The sequence below is a fragment of the Setaria viridis genome, chromosome 3 (assembly GCF_005286985.2).
Source record: "Setaria viridis chromosome 3, Setaria_viridis_v4.0, whole genome shotgun sequence".
Classification (NCBI taxonomy): Eukaryota; Viridiplantae; Streptophyta; class Magnoliopsida; order Poales; family Poaceae; genus Setaria; species Setaria viridis.
This window is the reverse complement of record NC_048265.2, coordinates 12,741,335-12,766,898: the sequence shown is the minus strand read 5'-3', so window position 1 is coordinate 12,766,898 and position 25,564 is coordinate 12,741,335. Positions and strand designations below refer to the sequence as shown.

The following is a 25,564-nucleotide window of genomic DNA, read 5'->3' as shown; positions in this document are numbered from 1 at the left end:
TAATTTCTAGAGAGAGGGAGAGACGTGCAAAAATTCGAGAGCTGGCGTACTCCCCCGGACCACCACCATTTCAGCACGACAGCACCAGTTTAGCCTCTTCTGTGCGCTGATAAATGGGCCGCTACTCATTTGGCGGATCGGCCCATTTTGGCGGGTGGCCGAGAGAGACTAATGAACGAACCAAATTCTGGGCCCATATTGACACATGCGGCCCGCGCCGCCCCCGAGCGCAAGAGGCGAGCGCATTCGCACCTGCCCTTTTTCGGGCTCTCGGCTTGGGAGCCGAGCACCTTTTTATTCCGCCCGCGCCGCATCGCTCACGGCTCAGGGCTCACGCCGTCCCCTCCGTCTCCCGTCCGCGCCCCCGCCCCCCGCGGGAGACAGGAGAGCCGCCGGGCCTGGAAGCTTCTTCGCGGCGTCGCGGCGCCAGCTCGCGCGGTGAGTGCCCTGCCTGACCCATCCGGCACTCCTCGCACCCGGCCTCGCTACCGCCTCCGCCTCCTCGCGCGCGCGCGCTCTCGTCCCTCTCGTTCCCTCCGGCTGTAGTCGAACCCCGACGGTCGGAGCTTGGATTTGCGCAGCTGCGTTTCGCGATTTGGTGGTCTGGCGGGTGGATTTTCCTCATCGGGCTGTTCTGCGGAGGGGAGCTAGAATAGAGGTCGTCGCTTGGGGGCGATGTGATTTCGTTTGGGGTTTGAGCTTTGAGCTGTGTTTCTGCACCGAATTCGTGGGGATGGATTTCCGAGGGTGGGGGGTCTGTTCCGGTGCTGTGTGGCGTTCGGAAGTCACATTGAAGGGTGTGGTTTCCAGGGTTCTGATGGTTTGGTCTAGGGATCCGGACATATGGTGGAATTGTTCGGATTTTGGAGCTTGTTCGTTTGGCTGGTTGCCAAACAGGAAGGTCACTTGCTCAGCCCACCACTGATTGCAATATGCAATTCCTGTTCCCGTTCCCCTTATCCTCCTTCTTCTTCTTCTTCTTCTTGTTTTTTTTTTTTGGGGGGGGGGGGGGGGGGGGGGGGGAGGGTATGAGGTTCCAGCTTGAATTGTGTGGATTCAGGGGTTATCGTGGATGGCTCTGCACGCTGTGGAAGTAGATGGCTACTGGTTCCGCATCCTGGGAATGTATAGGAGCTAAACAATGCAGGTAGATTTGGAACCAGTTGCTTGGTTGTGAAATTGCCTGCCATTTGGAACAAGTGCCTACCATGGCTGTAGGAAATAAATCAAGCACCACTGTGGAATACTGATATAATGACATGTCCAAATTGTTACTAAACTTGCCATGTTGAAGATAACTCAGTATTTCATAGGAGATCAAAATGCTGTGCAGGATGGACATACAGTAGCTCTGTTTTTTTTTTCATTTCATATTAGATGCACCCTGAAAATGCTATGCCAAAGTCACCCTATGGCAATAAAAATTGCGGGCACCCAGCATTGCATGGCACGGTTAGAGCGAGAGCTTGGAAGACGTGCATGGCCCGCGACACGTGGAAGCAGGAGACTGGCTGTGAGCTGCCTGTTGCTTGGCCTAGGTCACTGAGGCTTCAAGACATCTTTTCCTGTGTTGTCGTCGAGCGAGATGTGGCATTATCTTGATCTCACCTTGTTTTTCTTCTTGCCTTTTATTTCCATTCCCCATTTAGATTTTACAATATAGAAGTTGTCAATGCATTATTCTTTTGGAAATATCTGAATAAAACACGCAGTTTGTTAATTGTCGCTTGCTTGATTTTTTTCCTCTATAAGTAAGTTCTAGTAAATTTTTTTAATTAAGATCTTTGTTTGAAACCCAACTTTTTTATGGAATTCCTATTTATTATATCCTAAGTTGTTCTTGTTTCTAATAAGAAACCACCAGCTGAAATCTTTTTTGTTTGTCATTTAAGTTTGTGAAGAGTGTTCTTTTTTGTTTTGTTGTTATAGGATTCCAGGAAACATTTCTTTTAGTGTTTCCTGTAGTTTTGAAGACGTAGTTCCTTTTTTTAATGCATGTTTCCTTTGTCCACTGGCCACTATGCGTACTTGAGAGACTAATTAAAAGAGTATAGCTTTAGTGGTGGTTTGTTGCCTTTTCTTAATGCCCATGATAAGTCTAAAATAACAAACAAAAAAGAATGAGGGGAGTTTATAATCTTGTACTAGTCGAATGCTTTAAATATCTAGTAAAATGTTTCTATATACAGTACAGCATAATTGGGTGGCAAGAGGAATCAAAGCGTGTACGTAGCAAAAGGAAAAATGGTGCCGCTTTCAGTTTTGATGGGAAGAAATGTGTGTCTCTGTTAAAGGCTCGATGCATGATTGGTAATGGGAGGGACATGTATCACTTTGACGACAGCTGAGTGCATTCTCTGTGGGTTGTTTGTAGCGGCTAATCACTTAATAGTGATGTCTGTGCTTGTTTATCTTCAACTAAAAAGGTCATCAACTGAGTCTAATTTCGAATCATTGGGAACAAATCAAACCTTGTTCAAACCAGGGGTTTGTAAGACTTTGTGCTTTAATAGGATACTTGACTCTTGAGTTCATGTATTCATTCTTTATCTTAATTTATTTCCTGTAGGTTGCCAGGTGCTTGTGAATCTGGTGCAGCTATATAGAGCTTCTTGTTTCATTGTTGTCCTCAGGAAGACGGTTTTCTGAGGCTGCTTTCTTTGTCTACTGTAAATTGATGAAATTTTGGTGACCATACTATGGACAAAAATACCCCTTGTCCTATTGAGGGCAATGGTGAGGTTGAAAATGGTGTGAGCTCCAGTCAAATACCTGAGACTGTTGAGCATCAAGTTTTGCTGTCTCCATCTAAAACAGTGCAGAACAACATGGGGATAAGGAAAAACTATAAAAGGGCAGCAAACAGAGGTAAAAAAGGCTCCCAAGGACTAACAGATAAAGCCTATACTTTGAGGTCATCTGATAATAATGTCAGGGTGCTTCACGGCACATCAAGTTCAAAGACAACATCTACTGAACATGTACAGACTCCAGTACAACCGGCTGCCAAAAGAAGAAAAAGGGGCAGACCCTCAAACAAAAGTTTATCCTCAAACAAAAGTTCAACAGACGAGTTTTCTCAAATTCGTAAACGGGTTAGATACATTTTGAATCGAATGAACTATGAGCAAAGCCTGATTGAAGCTTATGCTAGTGAAGGCTGGAAAAATCAAAGGTTTGTCACACTAAATTGCTGTTTTGAATTTGAGTTGCTTGCATGTTATGCATTGTTTTTAATGTTTCAAAGGTGTTTGTACGAATTATCAATTTTTCACCAGCGGTATTGAATATTGTTTTGGCTGTGTAATATTTGCTAGCCAAAATCTTAAAATTTACTTGTTAACCAACCACAATAATGTTACATGCAACAGAATTGACAAATAGGTTTCACTATCTTGACATTTTAATTTGCAAAATACGCTTGTCAGGTGCATAACATTCCTTAGCTGCCCATCATTTTGCACCTGATTTTCCTTTCCATGTGCTTCTTTGTCTTAATAAAGGATGGGGTTTTTTTATCGCATTTGCACATGAAACACATCAGTGAAACTTTATGCTTTCACCCTTATGATATCTGCCTTCACTGTTTGTGTTCCCTTTATATATAGTTATCATTTCTGCCTCTTCTCACTGCCAACCATGATGTGTGCTTGGTTCCCTGTTTGTCTGAGCTTCTGGCTTTTCATGCTGAGAAGCTGTCAGGAAGCTCAAACAAACAGGCCCTTAAATTTATGTGGCCTATTTGGCTTAGTTGTTGATCAGATGTATAGTAGTTGTTATTCATTCTCCGTTGAACTTTGCATATAACAGAAACCATCTTGGGATATTTCTACTGCTATGATTTTTCTTTAGCTTGAGTTCATTGCAGTTTCAGTTACAATATAAAATAACTGTCGCTCATGTACAAGAATGCAGTTTGGATAAGATAAGACCTGAGAAGGAGCTTGAACGAGCAAAGGCGGAAATCCTGCGATGCAAGTTGAGAATACGGGAAGTCTTCCAGAATCTTGATTCTCTCCTCTCGAAGGGGAAGATTGATGAGTCTTTATTTGATTCTGAAGGAGAGATATCTTGTGAAGATGTACGCAGAATGTTATTTTGATTCCATCAATGTGTCTATATTCTCTTGTAATTATGTCATGCACAGCATTTTAATCAGTGAAAATGTTTCCTATATCGCAGATTTTTTGTGCCAATTGTGGTTCAAAGGATGTTACATTGGGTAATGATATCATTCTCTGTGATGGAGCTTGTGACAGAGGGTTCCACCAGAACTGTTTAAATCCTCCTCTGCGTACTGAAGATAGTAATATCCATTTTCCTATCTTTCATAGTATCTAAGTAAGTCTTGTTTCTGCATTCATTCATGAGCACCATTCCTTTGTAGTTCCTGAGGGAGATGAAGGATGGCTCTGCCCTGCGTGTGATTGCAAGATAGACTGTATAGATGTAATAAATGACCTCCAGGGGAGTGATCTCTCCATTGACGACTCTTGGGAGGTAACGTATCCCTTATAAGAATAGTAACAATTTACTGCCTTGACCTCCAGTGAGTTTGAATTACCCTTGATCTCAGTACTACATTTATTTTTGCAGAAAGTTTTTCCAGAGGCAGCTACTATGGCAAATGGCTCTAACCAAGATGACGCATTTGATCTTCCATCAGATGATTCAGATGACAATGACTTTGAACCCAATATGCCCGAAGAGCATGTGGCTAGTAAGGAAGAAGGATCATCTGAAGAGGAAGAGGATGAGGATGGAGGATCAGACTCTGACGACTCAAACTTTTTGACCTCTTCTGATTCTGATGATTCGGAACCTTTGACGGCCAAAAAGAAGGTCGATGACCTGGGATTACCTTCTGAAGACTCAGAGGATGATGACTATGATCCAGCAGGTCCGGATTCTGATAAAGATATCCAGAAAAAGGAATCAAATTCAGATGAGTCAGATTTTACATCTGACTCTGATGATTTCTGTGAGGAGATTGCAAAAACTGGTGGACATGATGAAGTTTCATCTCCTCCATTACCCGATGGTAAGGTGGATGATATGGAAAAAAGCACTTCTCAGGCTAACACAGCAAATTCCAATGATGACCATATGGAGACTGAAATGGACCAGAGTGTGGTTTTACCAGTTTCAGGGAGACGGCAGACTGAACGGTTGGACTACAAAAAACTGTATGATGTATGCCCCCAACCTACTTAAGTGCATGATTTTTTTAAATATGTTTTTAGCCTTGAATAATGCCAATTGTGTGTTTGCTTTCATCCAGACGAATGCTTTAGTTTCAAGCAGGAACTAGCCAAATTCGAAAGTTTGATTATAAAATTAGTCATGGAGGCAAACATCATTATTATTCCCTCTGTCCCAAGTTATAATTGTTTTTGACTTTTCTAGGTATATAGCTTTTGCTATGCACCTATATATACGCTATGTCTAGAACTAGATACATAATAAAAACTATGTATCCAGAAAACCCGAAACGACCTATAATTTGGAACGGAGGGAATAGAAGTGATCTTAGCTTAGACCTATGTACTGCCCTTAGCTTAGACATATGTGCATAATCTAGTAATTGGTGAAATGGTAAAAGATCTGCTGTGTCTTGAATTTAGGTATTTCCATAGTGCTTGTAGTTTACACTTATGTGCCGCTGCATTCAATCTTGATGCTGATTTGTGCAACTAGAGACAGTAACCTTTGAGGAACTCAACAGTATGTACTATGGTAATGTAGCATGGGATTATTAATTGTTTGCTAGTATATGCTCTCTTGGGTGCACACTTGCATATGACCTATGCTTTCTGACCATGACATGTTCCTATTCTTGGACTCAAAAGGAGGCTTATGGTGAAGCACCATCTAATTCTAGCGATGATGAAGAATGGTCTGGGAAGAGTACACCAAGAAAAGGCCATGAAGAGAGTGAAGCTGATTCTCCTGCAGGAAAAAGCTCTAGAAGTACAAGGATTGTACACCATAGTGATGAACTGACTCCACAGAGCGCTCAAAAAAGCTTGCATCCTGATTCTCTTCATGGTTCGGTTGATGAGAAACATGAAGATCTTACTTCTAATGGCAGCAATAGTACATCTAAGAAAGGACATTTTGGTCCAGTAATTAATCAGGTACAGTGAAATTTGTTCTCGATTCAGTTGAACAGAAATAGCCATTTTAGACTGCTTTACTTCATCGACTAAGTTGATGCACATCATTCTGCTTGCAGAAGCTACATGAACATTTTAAGACAGAACCATACCCTAGCCGTTCTGTTAAAGAAAACCTGGCAGAAGAACTAGGGCTAACATTCCGTCAGGTTATGTCCATGTTGCCATGATTTTCTAATTGCATGCCTTGTCATGGTTATCTTGTTCATTGGGTCTAACCCTCACTCTGCATTCTGGTGACAGGTTAGCAAATGGTTTGAAAGTAGGCGTCATTTCACAAGGGCAGCTTCTTCGATGAAAGGCATCTGTCCAGATAATCATAGCCCTGAAAATACAAATAGTCCAGTGGCCACTAGTAAGCAACTTAACGAACCTGAGGGGATGGAGATGGAAAAACCTAATGCATGCGGAAACAAGGATGCTACCATCTCTAGAAAAGTGGGCTCTCCAAAAGTTGGATCAAGAAAGAATCGTCGCAAGAATGCCTCCGCAAGTGACGTGAGAGGGTCAAAAGTTGACTCTGCTGAGGACCAGGTTCCGGGGCTGGACCTTGCAGACAAGGCAAGGCAAAAGGCGATACAGCGGGAGATGATGAAGAAGAAAAAGGGCAGATGAAATTTATAGCCAAGACATGAGCCAAAATTTGGACTGCTCCTGAAATGTTCAAGTCGGCGTGATTTCGCTGCAGCGCTATGGGTCTTTGCCCTTGTATGACTCTACATTTGCAGCCATCCTAAAAAACAATAGATAGACCATTGCATGTCAGCTAGCTCTCATCAGATCATACCAGTCAACTAACAAGCTCAGCATTCAGTTTTTTCGGGGGCTATTGGTTCCTGTTCTTAGCCGTCGGGGAGCTTCCTCTGATTCCTGGGGCTCTCTCTAGGAATTCGTTATCCGTTGAGATTTATTTGTACTGATTTGTCATTGCAGTAAGGGTTCAGTTACAAAAAGAAAAAGAGCTCGGTAAGACCGTAACAACAGCAGGGTGCTGCTATGATAGGATGGAGATGTGCTGTTTTCATCGCTGTTGATGCTCTTGTAAGATGGGACGTAGTACCAGACCTTGTGTAATGTGAACTGGAAGAATTTGCTCTGTTTCGGTGTTGCAGCCATGGGTTTGTACTTGTTTGACTCCCCTGATAGAACAAGCTGGTTGTACTTTTTCATGCAAACTCATTTCCGGTTACGTCAGTGTCCCGGCCCTAACCTGTCTTCTTGATATAGTTGTTCTTGAGTAGCAGGATGTTACCCTTTCTTTGTCGTGCTTTTTCACTTGCCCCTTTTATTTGCATCGATTTTCACTTGCAGCGTAAGCTATGTTAGCTACGACGTCGTCTTCCGCTGAACGATTAGCAGCGTAACCCTGTCATTTGAGCGAAGTGCAGACAGAAATTCCTGGCAGCAACACTCTTTTGCTAGTGAACTTCATGTAATAGACTGTTTGGATTAAGGCCTACAAATGCGATCCACGCTGCTGGTATAGTCGGGCGGTTTGATCGTGGAACGCCTGTGTTCAGGTGATCGGTGCCTATTATGCAGCCAGTAACGTAAAACCTTTTCCTGGTCCCAAGTTGTGAAACGATGCTTTCTTTCTCGGTGGCCGCCTACTGTTGTCTTGTCAACTGATGGTGCCGAGTCCTATTCCGCAAGCCCCCAGTATCTCACAAGCCATGGGATTCTCACAAGACCCAGTCAATTTTTCAACGCGAAAACACGGCATCCCAATGACAAGAAAACCCGTCTTCCTCGGCACTGGATCGCTGCGTCCTTAACGCCGGTCGTGCAGGCAGCCCTCACGTGTACCGGCGTGCGGCCATCAATGTCCGGATCGGAGAGGTTTCTTCAAGGAGTCGAGCCTGAGACGACGGACACGTTCGATCGCTGCGCAATTACTACATCAGCTTCTGCCCATGGACCGGACGAGCAACGAGCATCTCATGTGGCACGTCGCTTAGCTTTTAAGTACTCCCGTCCCGTCCCTTACCACGTAGGATCGCCCGGCCGGCGGGGCATCGGATTCTTTTCCTCAAATCCATTCTATGTCCGATGGGACGACGAGAGAGGGGCAGTGAGGTCACGGTCCGTGAGCAGCAGCGGTCGGGCGAGCGCGCGAGATCAGGGTGGGGCGCAGGCGCGCAGCTAGCTAGGAGACGATCGAACCCGGCGCTGGCCGCTGGATGCCTCCGCCGCGGACTACCCGTAACCATCACCGAAAGCTCGCGCATCTGCTCGTGGTCCACCCCGAGAATGGGAACGAATCCGAGCGAGTCAACATTACAGATCCATGGCTGCGAGCGTGACGCACGGGCTGCTGCTGCATGAGAGGAACGCGTCGATCGACGAGACCCGAGAGAGTGAGGGATCACGGCAGATACAGTCCGCAGCAAGCGCGACCGGGACGTGGGGTGGCCGGCTGGGATTGGGAGCTAGCACCCCAGCTACTGGGAGCTGACAGAAACCGGGCAGGTAGGCTAGCTATCTATCTAACCGACACGGGGAGTGAGCTAATCTATGGACAGCAGGAGTGGTCCGAATAATACAGGAGCTAGCACAGCGTTATGGTCAAGGTTGGATGTGGGGATAGTTGGATTTTTGGTTGCGAAATCGCGTTCTTTCCGGCCAAAGAGAGGCTCTCAGTCCAATTTGGTAATTCCTGCCTGCAACTTTAATTACCACAGCTTCTGGAAGTTGTAGCTGCTTGGAGAAACGTAGCTGGGGTGGGGCCCGCCACTCAGGAATTGCTGATGTGCAGGAGCCAAATTTGGTGAAAGAGGCCATGACCATGATGTTGCACGTTTGACCTCGAGACTGTTAGTGGAAGTAACCCGAAATAGCAGCGCCGGTAGGACACCGGTGCTAGAAGTTCAAGTTCTAGTGCATGAGATGAGACGAGGCCCCCCTGTCTTCGTTGTCTGAAGAAACCCTCCCGGACCGACCACGCACCGTGACCACGAACCGAGGACCGGAGCGAGTGGACGTGGATCCAGCGATGGGCAACGTCTGGGCTCGCAGCCACCACAGGTCCACGGCTCGTACGCGAGCCGCACTCACCAAAGGAAGGCAAGCGGGCAGGGCAGGCGGCAGCGACACGCACCCACGCGGTGCGAGACCGCAGCGTTTTGACCCCGGGGGCTCGTCTCGTCTGCATTTCCCGTCCCGGCCCTCGCCGCGGCAATGATTAGCCCCGCGAAAGCGAGGGAGAGGCCCTCCCGGTCCGGTGGCGAGTGGCGACCGCACGCTGGATTGCTGGAACGGGCGGAACCCGCCGGGGCCCCGCCCGGGATTCGGCGAGATCTCTCCCGCGCACCTTGCCACAGGGAGGGCGCGAGCGCGCGTCACCCCCGGGCCGCTGCCCCCGCTGGGTGCCCCGTGATGTGGCCGCACGAAGCCGTCCGCCCACGGCACCCCCCGGACCCGGTGCAGGACGCGACGCGGACGCACGGCACGGCGTCCGGGCGCGGCTCGGTCCCGGCTCTGCTGATTTCTTAACGCTCGGGCACGCGCCTCCCCTTCTGCTCCGTCCACGGCCGAGCGTGCGAGACCCGGCGGCGACGAAAGCAAGCGCTCGCGGATTCCGGCGAAACCAAAATCACGCTGCCCGCATGATCGGCGGGTTAGATCTCCGTGCGTTCCATGGAATTTCATTCGCAACTGCGAGAAGGAAGAAAACAAAAACAAAAAAGGTTGACCGGCACGATCAAAGCCGCGTAGGCGAACATTGACCCGTCCGACTGGACGAGCGGCCGCTGGAGCCGACGCGACCACACGCCGGCCGTGCCTCCCAACCGGACGCGCCAAGAAAATGTTTTTGTTTATCCCCCGGTCGTGGCCAGCAGCATCATTCTCGTCCCCCCTCCTTTCTTTCCTTCTTTTGGGCCGCACGCAATTGGCGTGCGCCCGCCCTTTTTCGCGCGCCATGGACCGGACCGGAGGTGGGTGCCGTCCAGGTGCGTCGAACCGGCCGGCAACCGGCCGAGGAGGCGCCCGTTCTGCTCGCCTGCGTGCTCTCGTGACCGCTGAAGCTGGAACAGGATGCCCGCTTTCCCGGGATCATCTTTCCATCGTGCACAGAGAATTCCAAGCATAGCATCACCGTTCTGTGTGTGTGTGTGTTTTCTCTCTCCACAGGGTGACGCGTCTCCTTTTTCTGTGCTGGTCGTGGATGCGTCAAGATTTGCTCAGTATTTTTGCCTGATGATTCTATGCGTCAAGATTCTGTGCTGGTCGTGGAACGTAGCAGGAGTTTTTATATACTCATATGCAGCAGCAAATCGATTTTCATATCAGTCAGGGAGGAAACCTGGACATGGATTCAGCGTGAACAGTGTCACCGTCACAGCTCGAACGTTGTCTAGCACTCTAGCTATTACGCCTATACCACGTACTCTACTCCGTATTTATGCTGTTGTTACGGAGCATGGTACGGGGCCGTCCTCGCTAGCGCACTAATACAGAAATTAAGATCCAACTTAATTCGGGAAGGGGTGTACTGTACTGGGAAGGCCATCAATACGACCGTTACCAGCTTCGGCATCGGACACGCTAGGAATAGGATCCTCCATCCGGAGACGGGAGTGAGCGGACAGAGCGTGACTGACCGGCTCTGAACTGGAGTTACTACTACACAGTCCTCGTCGATCTTTTCATATGCACGTTTTTCATTAATACGAAGATAATTACAACAATACTACTTCAGGAGAGTATAGAGTTATACGAACCACCACCCACGACAGGCAACACAAATACAATAGAAAAGAAAAGAAATCCACAGCACCACCATACTAAACACGACCTGAGACGACCGATACCTGCAGGAGAGAAGGGTACTAAAAATACACGCACATCATCGATTGACTAATAACCTGGAGCTAGCGGAGGCAGAGCGAGAAGATCGTGCAAGACGCTGCCTCCAAGGAGGAAGCGACGCCAACTCCGCCATCGTCCGACTGTCCATGGAGGAGTATTCCAAGTCTTCACCTGACGAAACCAAATGGATTTGGTGGCCGCAACAACACCTCCAATGTGTTAAGCTACGTTAAAGGACACAACCGTTGTCGGCACCGGCAAATGTCAGGCAAAGCTTTCGCCAAAGGCCTCCAAAACCATCTCCACGCAGCAGATCGCCGAGGCCCGTGTGAGAGGCAAAGAGATGAGATGGCAGCGAGTGATCCAAGGCAACGACGATAAGGAATATCTGCAGGCACCTTTGAGAAGAGGGAAGGCCCAAACGACCATGGGTGACCAAGAGGCGACCGTGATGATCCAATATCGATCCAAAGACGCGCCAGCGAGCAGTGAAGGAGCACGCCACTGCCGCCCGACAACCAAAATAGCTATGACCAAGCTAGTGTAGCATCACCCGGAGAGGGACGCCAGTAGATACGAGCGGTAGCACGGGCCCTAGAACTCCCACCACCAGAGCGATCACAGGGGGACGACGGCCCGACGACTAGGGGCCCAGCAATGGGCACCTACGCAACCAAGGATAGAGGGTGGAACAAGGGGCTCAAGGGCACCCAGCGCCTACACGGGCAGCGCAGCAAGCAGCGGCGGCGGCGACGATAATGGCTCCAGAGGCTCAATGCTCGATGATGACGACCAGCAGTGGCAACGACGTCTCTTGAGTCGCCCCAACATCTCGGCAACCCAGCGAGACGACCTCCACGGCCCCTCATTGGCGCCAGTAGCAGCCCCAAGGGCCACCGGCGAACGCCAGTGACAGGGAGAGTCACCTCGGGGGAGGGGGAGGGGGCATATTCACGCCGTTGGGGGTGGATCCCCGCTGGCAGGGGTGGATCCAGCGACGCCGGACCCGGCAGTGACGTACATTGGTGGCGACCGGCGGCAATGACGGTGGCAAGGGTGACCAAGCGACCGGTGGGGTGCAGTGGGAGAGGGAGAACGGAGAGGCGTACAGCGCCTGACCACCACACACCGCCGGCAGCGAACGACCCCACCCGCGTCCTTCCCGCGCCACCGCATGGCGGTGGCGGTGCCGGGTAGGCCCGCGCGACCAGGCGACCGAGGAGGTCGGGGAGGCAGGCGCCCAGGCGACCGCACGATCGGGGGGCACGCCCACACGGCTGGCGACAGAGTCGACAGTGACGGCGGGGCAGATCTAGGGTTGGGGGAGAAGATGGAGGGGACCGAGCTGACCCCGCCGCCGCCCTACTCGCCGCTCGTCGGGCTTTTGGCTCACGGCTCCAGCGACGGAGGGGGGAGGAGCAAGGTGGCCTGGCGGCAGGGAGGCGCGAAGGCCGCCCGAGTCGCTCGGCTCGAGCGACGCGGGGGCGAGAGATCGTACCTCTTAAAAATCCTTAGTAGATCTTGATCTCAAAACTATAATCCTTGGGCAGTCCTCGTCGATCTAACCCTGTGATTGCCACTACGGTGCAGTAAAATGTACCGTGAATTAATTCACCTGATGGTTCCACCTGGATAAATTCGGTACTGTTTGATCGAGGTTGGAGTGCCGTATGAAGCTGTGAATCCTGGAAGTTTGTTTATACAAATGGATTTTCACCTTGAGTCCTTGAGAGACCTCCCTTTTGAGACCACAGGAGGCTAGTTAGTGTTACGAGCACTTGGATGGGACGACAGGTCAAAGAGGAGAGGCGCAATTCAAGTTTTTACCAACCAGTATCAACTGGAAAGGCATTGACTCGCGCGGAGGACAGCGGCTGAGCGGCCGGCAAACACCCGCCTGCCTTCAGCAAAGTCCCGTGACGATGCCGCGGAAAAAGCCCCAGCGCACCACCACGCCTTTCCCACCGCTCCCACTTGCGAACCTTCTCCGTTCATGCACCTACGGCTAGTTGTCTACAAAAGCGCTAGTGCTGCGAGTTCTTTTGACTCTGACTGGTGCGTTTCCAGATTTTCTTCTTCTTCTTCTTTTTACTGCGCCTGGTAACGGCAGGCGGCGCAGGGCAGCGGTAAAACGAATCGCCTCGGCGCCGGACTCCGACGGCGGTGGTCAGTGCCTCAGTGGTGGCGCAGCAGGGCTACGGCAGAGGCCAGCGAGGGGACAAGTACGAGGGCGGCGACCGGCGACGCCGACGCGACGGCGACGCGGCAGGGGAGGAAGCATCTGCGGCCCACCGGCAGCGATGGGACAGCGGCTGCACGGGGTCAAGGCTAGGTTGTCCAAGTCAATGCCTGCCGCATTTTCTTTGCTTTTCTCGGCAAAGGCATCTTTCCGTGGACACCACTGTTTCCAACCTTGTCCTCGTGACGGAACAAGCTTGCGGGTTTTTCCCCCCCTCTCAATTTCAAGAAGTTAATTAAATTTGGCACGGTCGCTTTTGTTTCCAGTCATTGTTTTGAAAGTTTCCCTGGAAAAGATAGATCAGTGCCAAAAAAAAAGGGTACTATTTCTCTCTACCGAAAAGCAGGAGCAATAACGGTAGAGTATAGGAGGCTGTACCTGCACCCTGTCAACTGGAAAACTGTACCTAGAGAGAGAAACTGCGAAACTACCATCGGCACCCAGAAAAACAGAGGAAACTGCACATAGAATAGTGCACAAAAGAAGCTACTCGCAAAAAAAAACTCGGTAGTGCATAAAAAGGGCACCGGGTCATGGGAGAGAAACTGAAACTGGAAACCAGCAGGAAAACAAATAAAATCCGTGATGAGAGAGAGGGAAGAGGAGGGCCTGCATCCTAGAGAGAGAAAGAGAGCAGAGCAGCGTCCACCCAGGCCCACGCCAACTATACATCACCTCTAACTCCCCCTCCTCTTCTTATTCCCACTCCCCTCTCGCGGTCTCGCCTCCCCAGACCCCTTCCTCCCCAGTCCCCGTCCGCAAATGGAAGTTGCTGCGGCGAAGCAACTCCTCCCCATGGCGCGTGCCCCCAACTCCCCGTCCTCGTCCACCTCCTCCTCCTCCCCCTCCTCCGCCGCCTCCCCGTCGCCGCGCCAGCAGCAGCACCACCCCGTGCCCCCGTCGCCCAAGCCCGTGCCGCGCATCATCGACACCACGCCGTTCCCCACCACGTTCGTCCAGGCCGACACCGCCAACTTCAAGCAGGTCGTGCAGAGGCTCACCGGCTCCGACACGCCGTCGTCAGCACAGAATAAGCCCGCCAAGGGCCACCACCACCACCACCACCACCACCACCACAACCACGGCGGCGCTAGCGGCCTCGCCGGAGGACCCAAGAAGCCGGCCTTCAAGCTCTACGAGCGCCGGATCGGCAAGAACAACCTCAAGATGATCGCGCCGCTGGCGATGGCGGCGGCCGCGGCCGCGGGGGCGTCGCCGCGGAAGGTCGGCCCCGAGGTGCTGTCGCCCAGCGTGCTCGACTTCCCGTCCCTGGCGCTCGGGAGCCCCGTCACGCCGCTGGTGGCGGACCCCTTCAACCGGTCGCCGGCATCCGCGTCCCCGGGCGAGGAGGAGGAGGCCGCCGAGCGCGCGGCCATCGCGCGGAAAGGCTTCTTCTTGCACCCGTCCCCGAGGGGCGCCGAGCCGCCGCGGCTGCTCCCGCTGTTCCCCGTCACGTCCCCCAGGATGGCGCCCTCACCCGCCGCCGCCGCCGCGGCGCCGTCGTCGCAGTGATCGGGCGAGGCCCCCGCGCGCCGCGACGCCGGAGAATTCTTAGTACCGCGTGAGATGCTTGTTGTTTTTAACTCCCCCTTCCTTGCGTGATGTAATTTTTGCTCATAGTCCTGAGCGATCACGAAGAAACGGAAAGATAAAATCACACTCTTTGAGCTTCTTTCTCGTCGTGGTGCTCTGCTGTTTCTACTCGTGCCTAATGCTCGCCGTTCTTCCGCCATTGACGCTCTCCATCTCCTTCAGTTACTGTCAAAAAGATCCTTCTTTTTTGCCAGGGGAGAAACGACGCTTGCCTGATCTCGCTTTACTTGTTAAAGTATAGTAGAGCTAAGGCCAATTCTGGTGCGAATTCCATCGAATTCTTGCGGTTTTTAGATGTATCCTGATCTAGCAGTCTGACAGGGACGAAGATTCTGAATACGTACAAACTGTAATTTTTGGAGTCCTAAAGATCAGAAGAAAGCTGGAAAAGACAAAGGAAGGCGATCTGTAAAATCTTTGCTCATGTTTCAGTTAACACTGAATTGTTTTGGAGAGAGAGAATTAGTCAGTCAACAAGGCATTAATTTCCGGCCGGAAATCGCATTTCCACCTAGCAGCATCGGCCAACAGTGGTTGGACGGTCCAGTTGACCAATCTCGCCTTGGGAGGTGTGGTGCGCCGGCGGCTCGCGACCCATGCCCACCACTCCAACCACCTGGCACGCTTTACTGGACCAGTCGCCCGGCGCGGTGTGGACTCATCACTCATGGGCTATGGCTGCAATCTCACTCTCACATACTACTCCGTGTGCTGTAGCTCTCAGTTCCCCCCTTTTTTTTCCTAAAATTTCTTTTCTTTTTCTTGAGATGCAGAGCTCTGAATTTCTGATACACCAGTAATGTAATGTGTGATATAGCTGCTGCACAATAATGCCAAGGAAAGTGAGATGGGGGAGCGCCAAGGAAAACGGAGGGAAAGAGACGGAGACCGTTCCTCGGGCCGTGGGGCCCACCGGGTGGACCGTTCAGACAAGCTGTCCGGAGTAGAATGGACGCCACGGAGGGGAGTGGCAGGAATACGTCCATCCAGTCCACCACGCTTTCCCTCGCACGGGTCGCTTTCCCTCGCACACACACACGGACCCCCTTCTTCCTGACCGTCTCTTTCCAACGGCCCGTGACCGCGAGCGGAGCCCTCCCTCCCTGTCCCTGCTCCCTGACCCTGCCATGGGGACCAACCCGGATGCAGCCCGCGATCTCTCTGGGACGTGGACCTGCCGTAGCTGGTGGTGGTGCACCGGCCGCCGCCGGCCGGTGTGCTTCATCTCGGCAGCGCCGCCGCCTCGTCTCTCAGTTTCAGAACTTCAGGTCGTCGTCATTCCTTATGGGCGTCGTTTGCACAGGGAAGAGACGCGAAGCTTTGCCTTGTCTAACGTCCGTGGCGGTTAGTCAACGTGGTAAACTGCAATCAGTGGAAGCTTCTGCAATCTATTGGAGTTGCTCGAGAGCTGCTCCTGTTGACTTGCGTGCACACTCACACAGTAGGCGCAGCTCGCTTGATCGCCGTGCGGTACAGTCTAGCGAAGGGGTAGCTTAGCTAGGTGCCTTTCCATCCACACGAAAAAAGACGACGCCCTAGCTAGCTCCCTGATGAATTGGTGGCGAAGAGGGACTCGAACACCCCCGCGTTAAATCGGATTGGACTGTTCCTTTCGTGAGCCGGTGGTCATTCAGGAAGCTGCCACTAAGCTGAGTTTAAAGGCCAGCTAGGTGGGATGTCTTGCCATCAACTCAATCAGAAACCACCCTGCTGATTTCGTAGGAGCAAAGAAAGTTACACTCTCGCGTCCATTATTCATCTGACCTTTTCTTTTGTATGCCAACTGCCCGTGCAATTGTTCCACATATACACTTCTACATCCTCAGTCACGCACTCTCCTTGTCACTTGTCAGGAACTGCGCAGAAAAAGTAGACGAGCACGAGAATATAGTATGTAATGTCGCTTCTGTGAGAGTGAATTTTATCAAGGAAAATGGCAGGCAACTCTCGACTGGCTTGTTCTTCGACAGCGACCGGGACGGTCGATCAGTCAAGTTGAGCAAGTGAGAATCCAAGGACCCGGAGGAGCGTGTTTCTTTCCTTGTGCTTGGTTAACCGAAACTCTCTGAACGTTCTTTGTAGTGAACTGAAAGGTCAGCAAAGGCTGCACGCACGCCATAGACCAACGTCAGAACCAAAGATAAGGCCGGAACGAATCAGTTACAATTATGATCCGATCGTGACATGTACAATGCTGGAGCTTGGATACTGGCGACGGGCCGAGGCAACGAGCTTGAAGGCTGCCTTGGTGTGGTGGTGCCATTGACTTTGATCTAGCTTAACCAACAGGGTTCAGCAACAACTTGATCTGCTGGCGTATACTCCTACATGAAAAAAAGAATGCATTGCCTGCCACATTTCATTTATATTTAATATATCTAATAAAATGCCTTGCCCCTCCTGTTCCTTCAAAAAAAAAAAAATGCATTGCCTGCCGCCCGATCGGCGAAACATCAGGCACCAGATTATACCATCACAGACTGCAAGGTCAAGCTAAAGCTACTGAACTATTCAGCTCGCGTATCGGGATATGGATACAAGGTTTTGATACGGTCGTATAGGGCTGAAGAGTTCAGTGATGCGTCAGGTGCAATGTACTTGTGCTGTATATTTGAATTGGTGCGATTCCACAGTCAACTGAGCAAAGCCGAGAGATTGTTTCAAACTCGGACGTACGGTGGCGTGCGTCAGTATTGAAATGATCAGAGTCAACTGAACATGGCAAAGATTATATCAAACTCTGTGTTTTAAATATACTATGTGTGTATCCTCTTCTTGTTTCGACAGCGGCGTGTCCCAAGAACGCGTGCATTATATTCCGTTTGTTTTGAAGCGTCATTTTTGCCGCAGGAAATCGGAAGGCAACTACTATGTGAATTTGCCCAATGGTCTCCAACCGTAGTAAGTTTTTTAGGGTAACTGCTGCCTCGAAGTCTTCCTCGGGGAAAATGGAGGCAGTGCAGGTTCCTATCGGGCCAGCAACGATGGAATTCCATCCGTAGACGTCGTCTGCGTTTTTTTTTTAAAGGAGTAGACGTCGTCTGCTGGTGCTTTTGCCTTTCGAGTCCAGGAGCGTGTATTGCAAGATCACGTTACGATTTGTTTTAGGGCCTGTTTGGCAACAAGGTGTTAAAGTTTAACACCTGTCACATCGGATGTTTGATGCTAATTAGGAGTATTAAACATAGGCTAATTACAAAACTAATTGCACAGATGGATTGTAATTCGTGAGACGAATCTATTAAGCCTAATTAGTCCATGATTTGATAATGTGGTGCTACAGTAACCATTTGCTAATGATGGATTAATTAGGCTTAATAGATTCATCTCGCGAATTAGCACAGGGTTCTGCAATTAGTTTTATAATTAGCTTATGTTTAGTTCTTCTAATTAGCATCCGAATATCCGATATGACACTGTTAAAGTTTACACCTCGTATCCAAACACCCCCTTAGACCGTGAGCTGTAGTCAATACGCTCACAGGGATTCTCGTCGTATCAAACTGGCAAGCAGCACGCACGTCTCCATCAGAAAAGAGAGAACAGCTTGCATTCTGAAAGTCTGAATCTCCAACTCCAAGACTGATTTGATATACAAACCAGCGGTTAATCTCTCACAGCTTCCTCTCCCGGCCCCTATCCTACCATGGAGAGTAGAATATTGTCTATTCGAAAGCAGTGCTGTCATAATTTGTCGAGTGCAGACTGCAGACCGGTTCCTCTTCAGTTGCCAACTACCAGCAGGCATGCAGTTCCTCATCGGTTTATCTGCACTTAACTGACTATACTACTCAAAAATAAAACTTTAAATCGCATCTAGGATTAGACCAGCTGAAACTTAAGTAATTTAAGCTGCATGGAAGGTAGAGAGTTCTTGGCTTTCTGCCACACAATCTTCTGGCGTCTCCTCCAATTCCAAACGAAGTTGCAGGGAAGGTGGCAGCTGTTCCAGGGGGTCCCGGCCACCGAAATGGCCGTCTCCCCTTCTGCGAGTGCGAGCTGTCCGGCCGGTCGCAGTGCAGCACCGGAAGTCTAAAATGTCGGTTAGCTTGGACCTTTGGATTATGCGCCTTTAAGAAGGGAATCATGCACTAACTTTGGCGCACATTAAGGATCGGATTAGATTGGCAAGAGCTAAACCAATTGATTGCTGTGTTCGTGGGCTCAGGGAGCTGAGCACACCTGTTCAGCAGCAGCAGCAGCTTCAGGTGAAGCTTCCTCCCTTGTTTTGGATACGCAGTGGGATACCGATACGGACTGATGCCTCCAATCCAAATCCACACGAATTCTGATCACATGATTACTTCGCTGGAGTGATGGGCTGAGGAGCATCGTCTCTGTGTTCGGACTTCAGAGGATCAAGTAACGAAAAGACTCTTCAACTGTAACTGATTTGACATACGGAGTACACATGAAAAGGAGGCTCCTACCAATCTTATATAAAGTTATTTGATCAACTATATGATGCTTCTGAATTGCACGGCCCATTTAAGCCGAGCTAACGCTCACGGGCTCAACCGAATAGCAGCAGCAGGCAAAAAGCGCAGCAGGCCAGCTTAGCTTCCATTTTTTCCCCCCTTCGATTCTCTACTGATGCTTCCGTTACTTCAGAACAGACCAGAGCATTTCGTGGGCCGGATCAAAAAATAAAATCTGATTCATTTCGAGCCGAAAATTTGTGCCCACGACCATGAGCAGTGTCAGGCCGATTTTTTGAACCGGGCTCAGGCTTCCCTTTCTTTTTACATAGTAGTAGAAGAAAAAGAATGAAATAAATTATCTGCATGTGCTCGGGCTAGTCCAAAATTTTCCAGGACTAATTTTCGCTGACGGAGTCCGGTCCTATAGCTAGCGTGAGCGGGTTAAATCCAAGTAGGCTCGGCCGGGCCGGGCCGGGCAAATCCCAGTAGGGCTTAAAAAACCAGAAACAACTTTGGTGGATAGGATTTTCGCGTGAAAGTGCCGAGGCGTACGGAACAAACCAACCTAACCCATGAGGCCCGCTACGGAAGCCCGATACACGCACGACGCCCCGCAACATAGGTAGGGCCTGGCGGCCTCGCAGCCCACTCGGCTGCTGGAACACCTTTTATCGCTTAGCGGGCTGGCACGCGCCCCGCGCACGGGCCGGCCCACCGTTCCACTCAACTCGATCCATCGCAACCGCGCCGAGCGGTGGTGCGCGCGCACGCACCCGCACGCGCCGCCGAGTCGGCTATACGCGCGCGCGAGAGGGCCACGCGCCCAGGCCTGGCGCCTCCAGCCGGCGTCGAGGCACGGCGGCACGTGGGAAGCAGCGCCGCCTGTCGCCGCAGGCGAGCCTGCCCGCCGGTTCTGTCCCGTCGCGTAGTTGTTGGGGCCAAGGCCAAGCCATGCGCGGGTGACGTGGTGAGGTCACCTGGCCCCGGCCGGCCCCTGGCCCCTGGCCCCCGCCGTGCCAACGAGACGCCGCTGCCACTTGCCGCCGCGGGGGCCCGCGACGTCCACGGACCACCAACGGGGAGGAGACTGGCTGGCTGGAGACGGGAGGGACGCAACGCAATGAATGAATAAAAAAATCGGCAGCAGGTCCCGGTCGGACTCGCAGCGCAGGAGTGATCGGATCAATCACCGGGAGCCGTCTGATCCGGTGGTACCGACCGCCACCGGCCAACCTGACCCGAAGTCGCCCGCGAATAATTGAACGAATATTCAAAGCGGCGGGCGCGGGCCCCACGCGGCCTCTCCCCACCGTACAACTTGCACGCATACGGCCGTACTTGCTGCCTCCACGGTCGTCGCGGAGGGGCCAATGGGACGGGCGCGCGTACGCAGGCACGCAGCCGCGCCGCGCGTGCGTCAGGCTCGGCGACCGCGCGTGATCTGACGAGCGAGCGAGGGAGGATGCTCATCTGCTCCGCACCTGCGCCGACCGCCCCCCGGTGACGACGACTGACGAGGAGGCGTGGGGTTTGGTGGCCGTGTGAGGTGAAAGGAAAGGCAAAGGCTTCTCCATCTGGCGGGCGGCGGGAAGGGCCCGGCTCCCGTTCCCGTCGCGCGGCCTCGCCTCACCGGCCTTCTCCTCCGGTCTTCCCGTGCCCGTGCGTGCATCTCTCTCTGTCTGTCCCTCTCTCATTCTTTTTCGCACGCTATGTTTCGAGTTCTTCGCGGTTCCGGCTCTTCCGCTCTGCGTGTGCTCTTGGGTTCCTAGCCTGCGATGATTGCCGCTTTGGTCGGGAGCCGCGATTTTCCCGGCGACTCGATTTGCTCCGATTTGACGTGGATGGTGGGGGTCGTGGTTGCTGCCGCGTCAGCGAGCGCGGCTTTGTCGCGGCGCGAAAACGAGCTCTCAGTCCCCGGGGCCGGTAGCCGGTAGCCGCCAGCAGCGGGTCCGGCTGCGTGTGCTTGGGTTGGGAGCGACGTCCCTCGCCTTTCCCTTTCCCGTGCGCGGTAGGAATGACGGTCTCCGCACTCATTCCCCCGTCCCCCACCGGTCGCCCTCCCCCCGCGGTTGCTCGGCCATGTACGGCCCTTCTTCGGTTGGTCCACACTTTTTCTCCGACCCCGAGCCCAACCCATTGCTTTGAGCGATTGGACTCCTTGTTCCTTTTCGTTTCGTGGACGAGGGAGGGGGAGCATGGTGAGCGGCAGCTCGCGGCTGCGATTTTGGAGGTTCACGTTTCGTGTTCGGTTCCGTGGATTAATTTGCTGCTCTTGCTTGTCTGATGCGATCGATTCAGGAGGAGGAGGAGGCGACTGACGGGCGCTGAACGGCGGATGGCGCGTCGGATTGGAGGCGGCCGAGCTGCTTGGGGGATTCCGAGCTCCTCGGGAGGGGATCGAATGCGGAGCCTGCTCGGCGGCGGGTTGTGAGGAGCTCTAGTGCCAGTCGGAGTCGGTGTTCTTGGCGGCTTCGTCAGCTAAGCTCTCCCTTTATTCAGTTTCAGTCCTCATTGCAAGTTGCTGTTGCTGTTGCGCTGCCGTGCCCTGCTCTCGGGGTCCGTTTGCCTGTGAGATTCCGAGGAGATGGACGACGAGGACTACTCGTGGGTGCGGCGCACCAGGTTCTCGCAGTCCATCGTCAGGTCCAGCTCCGGCAGGGAGCAGTATGGCGCGTTTATCGAGCAGTTCAGCACCGACCTGAAGCTGAACGGATTGGGCGCGGGGCCCAGGCTCCCTCGCCAGAATCTACAGCCCGTGGCGAAGGGATCCGTGCTCTCGAACTCGGCAAGGCTGCCGATTCCCAAGGCCAAATCGGCGGTTGCGCAGTCGGAACGGAAGCTGAAGCATGTGTCTTCAGATGGCCAATTGAACCGAGACAGGAGCAGTGACCGCTCGCCGCGACAGGCGTCGGCGAAGCAGGACCTGAAGGGGGCCGGCCTGAGCTTGGACATTCCACAGCGGCGTGTGGTCCGGCCATCCAAGGATGAGAGCCCAGACGCGCTGGATTTCTCTTTCCACTCTGAAGAGCACAGCCAAAGGCTTCAGAGAGTGTGCTCCAGCCCAGCTCCTTTCTACTCGCAGGATGCAGGGCCACCAGTTGATGATTCCAGAGCGCGAAGTGCATCTATGAAGGTCATGGGGGAGGTATCGAAGCCGGCGCCGAAGCCGAAGCGCAGGGCAAAATCCCCTATCCCCAAGCGCGTCATCTCCGACGTGTTCAAGGAGGCCAAGGCTGCCACCAAGAGGTTCTCCAGCCCGCAGCGGCAGAGGAAGCCTACCTCTCCACGGTCACCGGATGACAGCCCTCCGTTCGGCTTCGCTTCGCTGAAAACACCAAGCAGACTGAAGATTAATAGGAGGACATCCTCATGGCCGAGGAGGAACCTTGACGATGGAGCTCCAAAGGTTGCTGCATCGGAGATCCTCGAGAGATGGACGGTCGACCGCTCGGAGTTGCTCATTGGCCATAGATTTGCGTCCGGGGCGTATAGCCGGTTGTTCCATGGGATCTACAAGGAGCAACCTGTTGCTGTGAAGTTTATCAGGCAGCCTGATGATGGTGAGGATGAAGAGTTGTCTGCTCGGCTTGAGAAGCAGTTCACTGCAGAGGTTACCATTCTGGCAAGGCTCCAGCATCGAAATGTCATCAAGGTAACTACATGAACTTTCTTGTAACATTTTGTTCTGGTGCTTACTGCTTACCCTTGCATGATTGCATCGGCTTGGCAGTGAATTAGTGCATGTTTATTTTGCATTGATCATGATAATTGCTACATTTTTTGTGTAGTTATTCTTGCCTGCCTATTCATGGATCAACAATCCAATATGAACATATATACTAAGACTTGCCCTTTTTTGCGAAAAGATAGGACTTGCCCCTTTTTTTATGGTTGTTGGGTAGTATGAGGCCCGCCTGAAATAATTAACAGGCGTCAACATGCATCAGCATTACATTGCAGAGTTTTGGCACATATTTAGGACTGCAATCGTGTGGGCCATAACTATTTTGCTTCCCTTTTTTTTGGATCTGATGCTTACCCTCTGAATTTGCTTCTGTTGTAAATTTAATCACGATAATTGCTAAAATTTGCTGTGTACAGATTTTCTACATATTCATGGAACAATCCCATACAAATATATACACTAGGACTTGCCCCGCTTTTTTGTTAAAAGATAAGTATGAAGCACGCCTGAAATATTTAACAGGCACAACATGCATCAGTATTACATTGTATTGGCACATCACTAGGACAACACTAATGTGAGCCACAAGTATTTTCTGCTTCGTTTTCTTTTTTTCTACAAACATGAATTTTCCTACCACAATATCCTGATGTTTTTGCTTAGAAATAAGGAATATGCTTAGCACAATGCAAGCATATTCCCCTAGCGATAAAAAGCATATAAAGGAATGTTATGGTCAATGCATTGACTTTGACTTGTTTGGCCAACTACTTTAGTAATCAAGGTTATCATATATTCGTATTTGTCAATGCGGAGGGTACAGATTGTTGATTTTCATGTACCCTCAAAATAATTTCCGAAAAAGGAAGCCAAAACATTTTAATTGGTACCTGTCAGATGGCCCATCAGAATTCTTACAAAGGTTATGCCATTGGATAGAAGCAGCATTTCAGCACATTACTTCTCTAAATGTCTTCGGCCCTACTAGTATTACAGCAAAAGCTGTTTTCTAATTCATTCTCGTTGTTTTGAATAGCTTGTTGGAGCGTGTAATTGCCCACCAGTCTTCTGTGTCATCACTGAGTTCCTGTCTGGGGGTTCTTTGAGGGCTTTCTTACGCAAGCTGGAGCGTAAAACCCTTCCTATGGAGAAGGTCATTTCTATTGCTTTGGATATCGCTCGTGGCCTGGAATACATTCACCTGCAAGGAATTGTTCACCGTGATGTGAAACCTGAGAACATTTTGTTTGATGGAGAATTCTGTGCTAAGGTTGTCGATTTTGGAGTGGCCTGTGAAGAAGCATACTGCAATTTGTTAGAGGATGACCCAGGTACTTATAGATGGATGGCACCAGAGATGTACAAGCACAAGCCCTATGGCCGGAAGGTTGATGTTTATAGCTTTGGACTTCTCTTGTGGGAGTTGGTCACTGGTTCACTCCCTTTTGAAGATATGACACCACTCCAAGCAGCTTTTGCAGTTGTCAATAAGGTGTGTGCTCTTCTAACTCATATTCCCTATATAGGTTTCATCAATTTATTTTTCCATAAGTGTGGAGTTCCACCATAAATACTAAGAACAAAAATAGTCTCTCCTCCTTAATACGATGAAATGCATTTCTTCTGTGTGTTCGGGGGGAAAAAGTACTATGAAACAATCAGTTTTTCTTTGCTATTTCGGCTGACTTTCATATCCGATATCTCCAGTGCTCTTGTTTTGATGAGCTGTTCGAAAATGTAAATGACAAACAAAAGTTTTCATTTCAGAACTTGAGACCAGTTATTCCTTCGAGCTGCCCGGCAGCAGTAAAATTTCTGATTGAGCAGTGTTGGTCCTGGCAACCAGAGAAGAGGCCTGAGTTTCGACAAATTGTTTCAATCCTTGAAAACCTGAAGACAGTTCTTGAAAGAAATGGAACACTTGACAAGATCCCATGCTTCATCTGCGAGCCCCAGGAATGCAATGATCAGAACAAGAAGAAGGTTTCCACCTGGATCCAGAGGCTGTCATACACTCAACCTGATTTCTCCGGACCCCCACCCCCGAAGTTACTGTAATTATGCATCTTCTTATCAATTTTTAGTAGCGTGTTATCTAGTACTTCTTCTGTTCAAAATTAATTAAGTCATTCCAACTTTCTTGAGAGTCAAACTGTTTTTTTTCAAAATTATAAGTCATTCCAACTCTCCTGAGAGTCAAACCGTTTTATGTTTGACTAAAATTGCAAATTGCAGAGAGGATCATAAAAATTTTATGGCATGAATAGATATACTATGAAAATATATTTAAGGAAGAAACTAATGGTACTTATTTGGTATCATGAATGTTAGTACTTTATTGTATAAATTTAGTTAAACTTGATATTATTTGACTCTTCAAAAAAGTTGGAATGACGGAACGTGGAACGGAGGGAGTAGATAGCAACTCTAAATTTATTTTTCTTCTTTTTTTTTTTTGCTGAGAGATCAAAAGTTCATGGTATATACTCGGATACAATACTTGTTAGGATCAGAGTAAAGACTTTTTGTTTGGTTACCTCAATAGACGTTTTCTTCATTGTACTTGTGGCAGAAGGTAACTGAGACTCCAATCGAAACCTTGTCAAAAGTAGGGCGTGTCTAGCCTACAATCGGCTTATTG

At 50.6% G+C, this 25,564-nt stretch overlaps 3 protein-coding genes across 4 annotated transcripts; all 3 read left to right on the top strand.

The window, feature by feature from the left end:
- Positions 1-286: 286 nt before the first annotated feature.
- LOC117848784 (homeobox protein HOX1A) lies at positions 287-7,385 on the top strand. Of its 2 annotated transcripts, XM_034730319.2 has the most exons (9): positions 287-438; positions 2,570-3,175; positions 3,916-4,081; positions 4,183-4,306; positions 4,388-4,500; positions 4,597-5,193; positions 5,850-6,137; positions 6,236-6,325; positions 6,420-7,385. In XM_034730319.2, the coding sequence occupies exons 2-9, from the start codon at positions 2,700-2,702 to the stop codon at positions 6,789-6,791; spliced, it is 2,226 nt and encodes a 741-aa protein (XP_034586210.1). In that variant the 5' UTR covers positions 287-438; positions 2,570-2,699; the 3' UTR covers positions 6,792-7,385. The 2 variants fall into 2 exon arrangements, with proteins under 2 accessions (XP_034586210.1, XP_034586211.1); XM_034730320.2 differs by lacking the exon at positions 287-438 and having other exon boundaries at positions 3,012-3,175; positions 3,909-4,081.
- A 6,369-nt stretch (positions 7,386-13,754) lies between these two features.
- Positions 13,755-14,896, top strand: LOC117847227 (VQ motif-containing protein 4). The gene has a single exon (XM_034728396.2). It carries the CDS (start codon positions 13,987-13,989, stop codon positions 14,734-14,736), a length of 750 nt encoding a protein of 249 aa, XP_034584287.1. The 5' UTR covers positions 13,755-13,986; the 3' UTR covers positions 14,737-14,896.
- Positions 14,897-21,271: 6,375 nt separating this feature from the next.
- LOC117849436 (uncharacterized) lies at positions 21,272-25,110 on the top strand. Its single transcript, XM_034730988.2, has 4 exons — positions 21,272-21,436; positions 21,537-22,890; positions 23,960-24,415; positions 24,691-25,110. The coding sequence occupies exons 2-4, from the start codon at positions 21,823-21,825 to the stop codon at positions 24,979-24,981; spliced, it is 1,815 nt and encodes a 604-aa protein (XP_034586879.1). The 5' UTR covers positions 21,272-21,436; positions 21,537-21,822; the 3' UTR covers positions 24,982-25,110.
- Positions 25,111-25,564: the final 454 nt, after the last annotated feature.

What these genes read in the sequence shown, in the direction of transcription:
- LOC117848784 (XM_034730319.2), top strand. Translation starts at nt 2,700, where the DNA reads ATGGACAAAAATACCCCTTGTCCTATTGAGGGCAATGGTGAGGTTGAA. An exon ending in GAGAGATATCTTGTGAAGAT is followed by an intron (nt 4,082 to 4,182) that starts GTACGCAGAATG and finishes CCTATATCGCAG; the next exon opens with ATTTTTTGTGCCAATTGTGG. An exon ending in CCATTGACGACTCTTGGGAG is followed by an intron (nt 4,501 to 4,596) that starts GTAACGTATCCC and finishes TTATTTTTGCAG; the next exon opens with AAAGTTTTTCCAGAGGCAGC.
- LOC117847227 (XM_034728396.2), top strand. Translation starts at nt 13,987, where the DNA reads ATGGAAGTTGCTGCGGCGAAGCAACTCCTCCCCATGGCGCGTGCCCCC.
- LOC117849436 (XM_034730988.2), top strand. Translation starts at nt 21,823, where the DNA reads ATGGACGACGAGGACTACTCGTGGGTGCGGCGCACCAGGTTCTCGCAG. An exon ending in AGCATCGAAATGTCATCAAG is followed by an intron (nt 22,891 to 23,959) that starts GTAACTACATGA and finishes TGTTTTGAATAG; the next exon opens with CTTGTTGGAGCGTGTAATTG. An exon ending in CTTTTGCAGTTGTCAATAAG is followed by an intron (nt 24,416 to 24,690) that starts GTGTGTGCTCTT and finishes TTTTCATTTCAG; the next exon opens with AACTTGAGACCAGTTATTCC.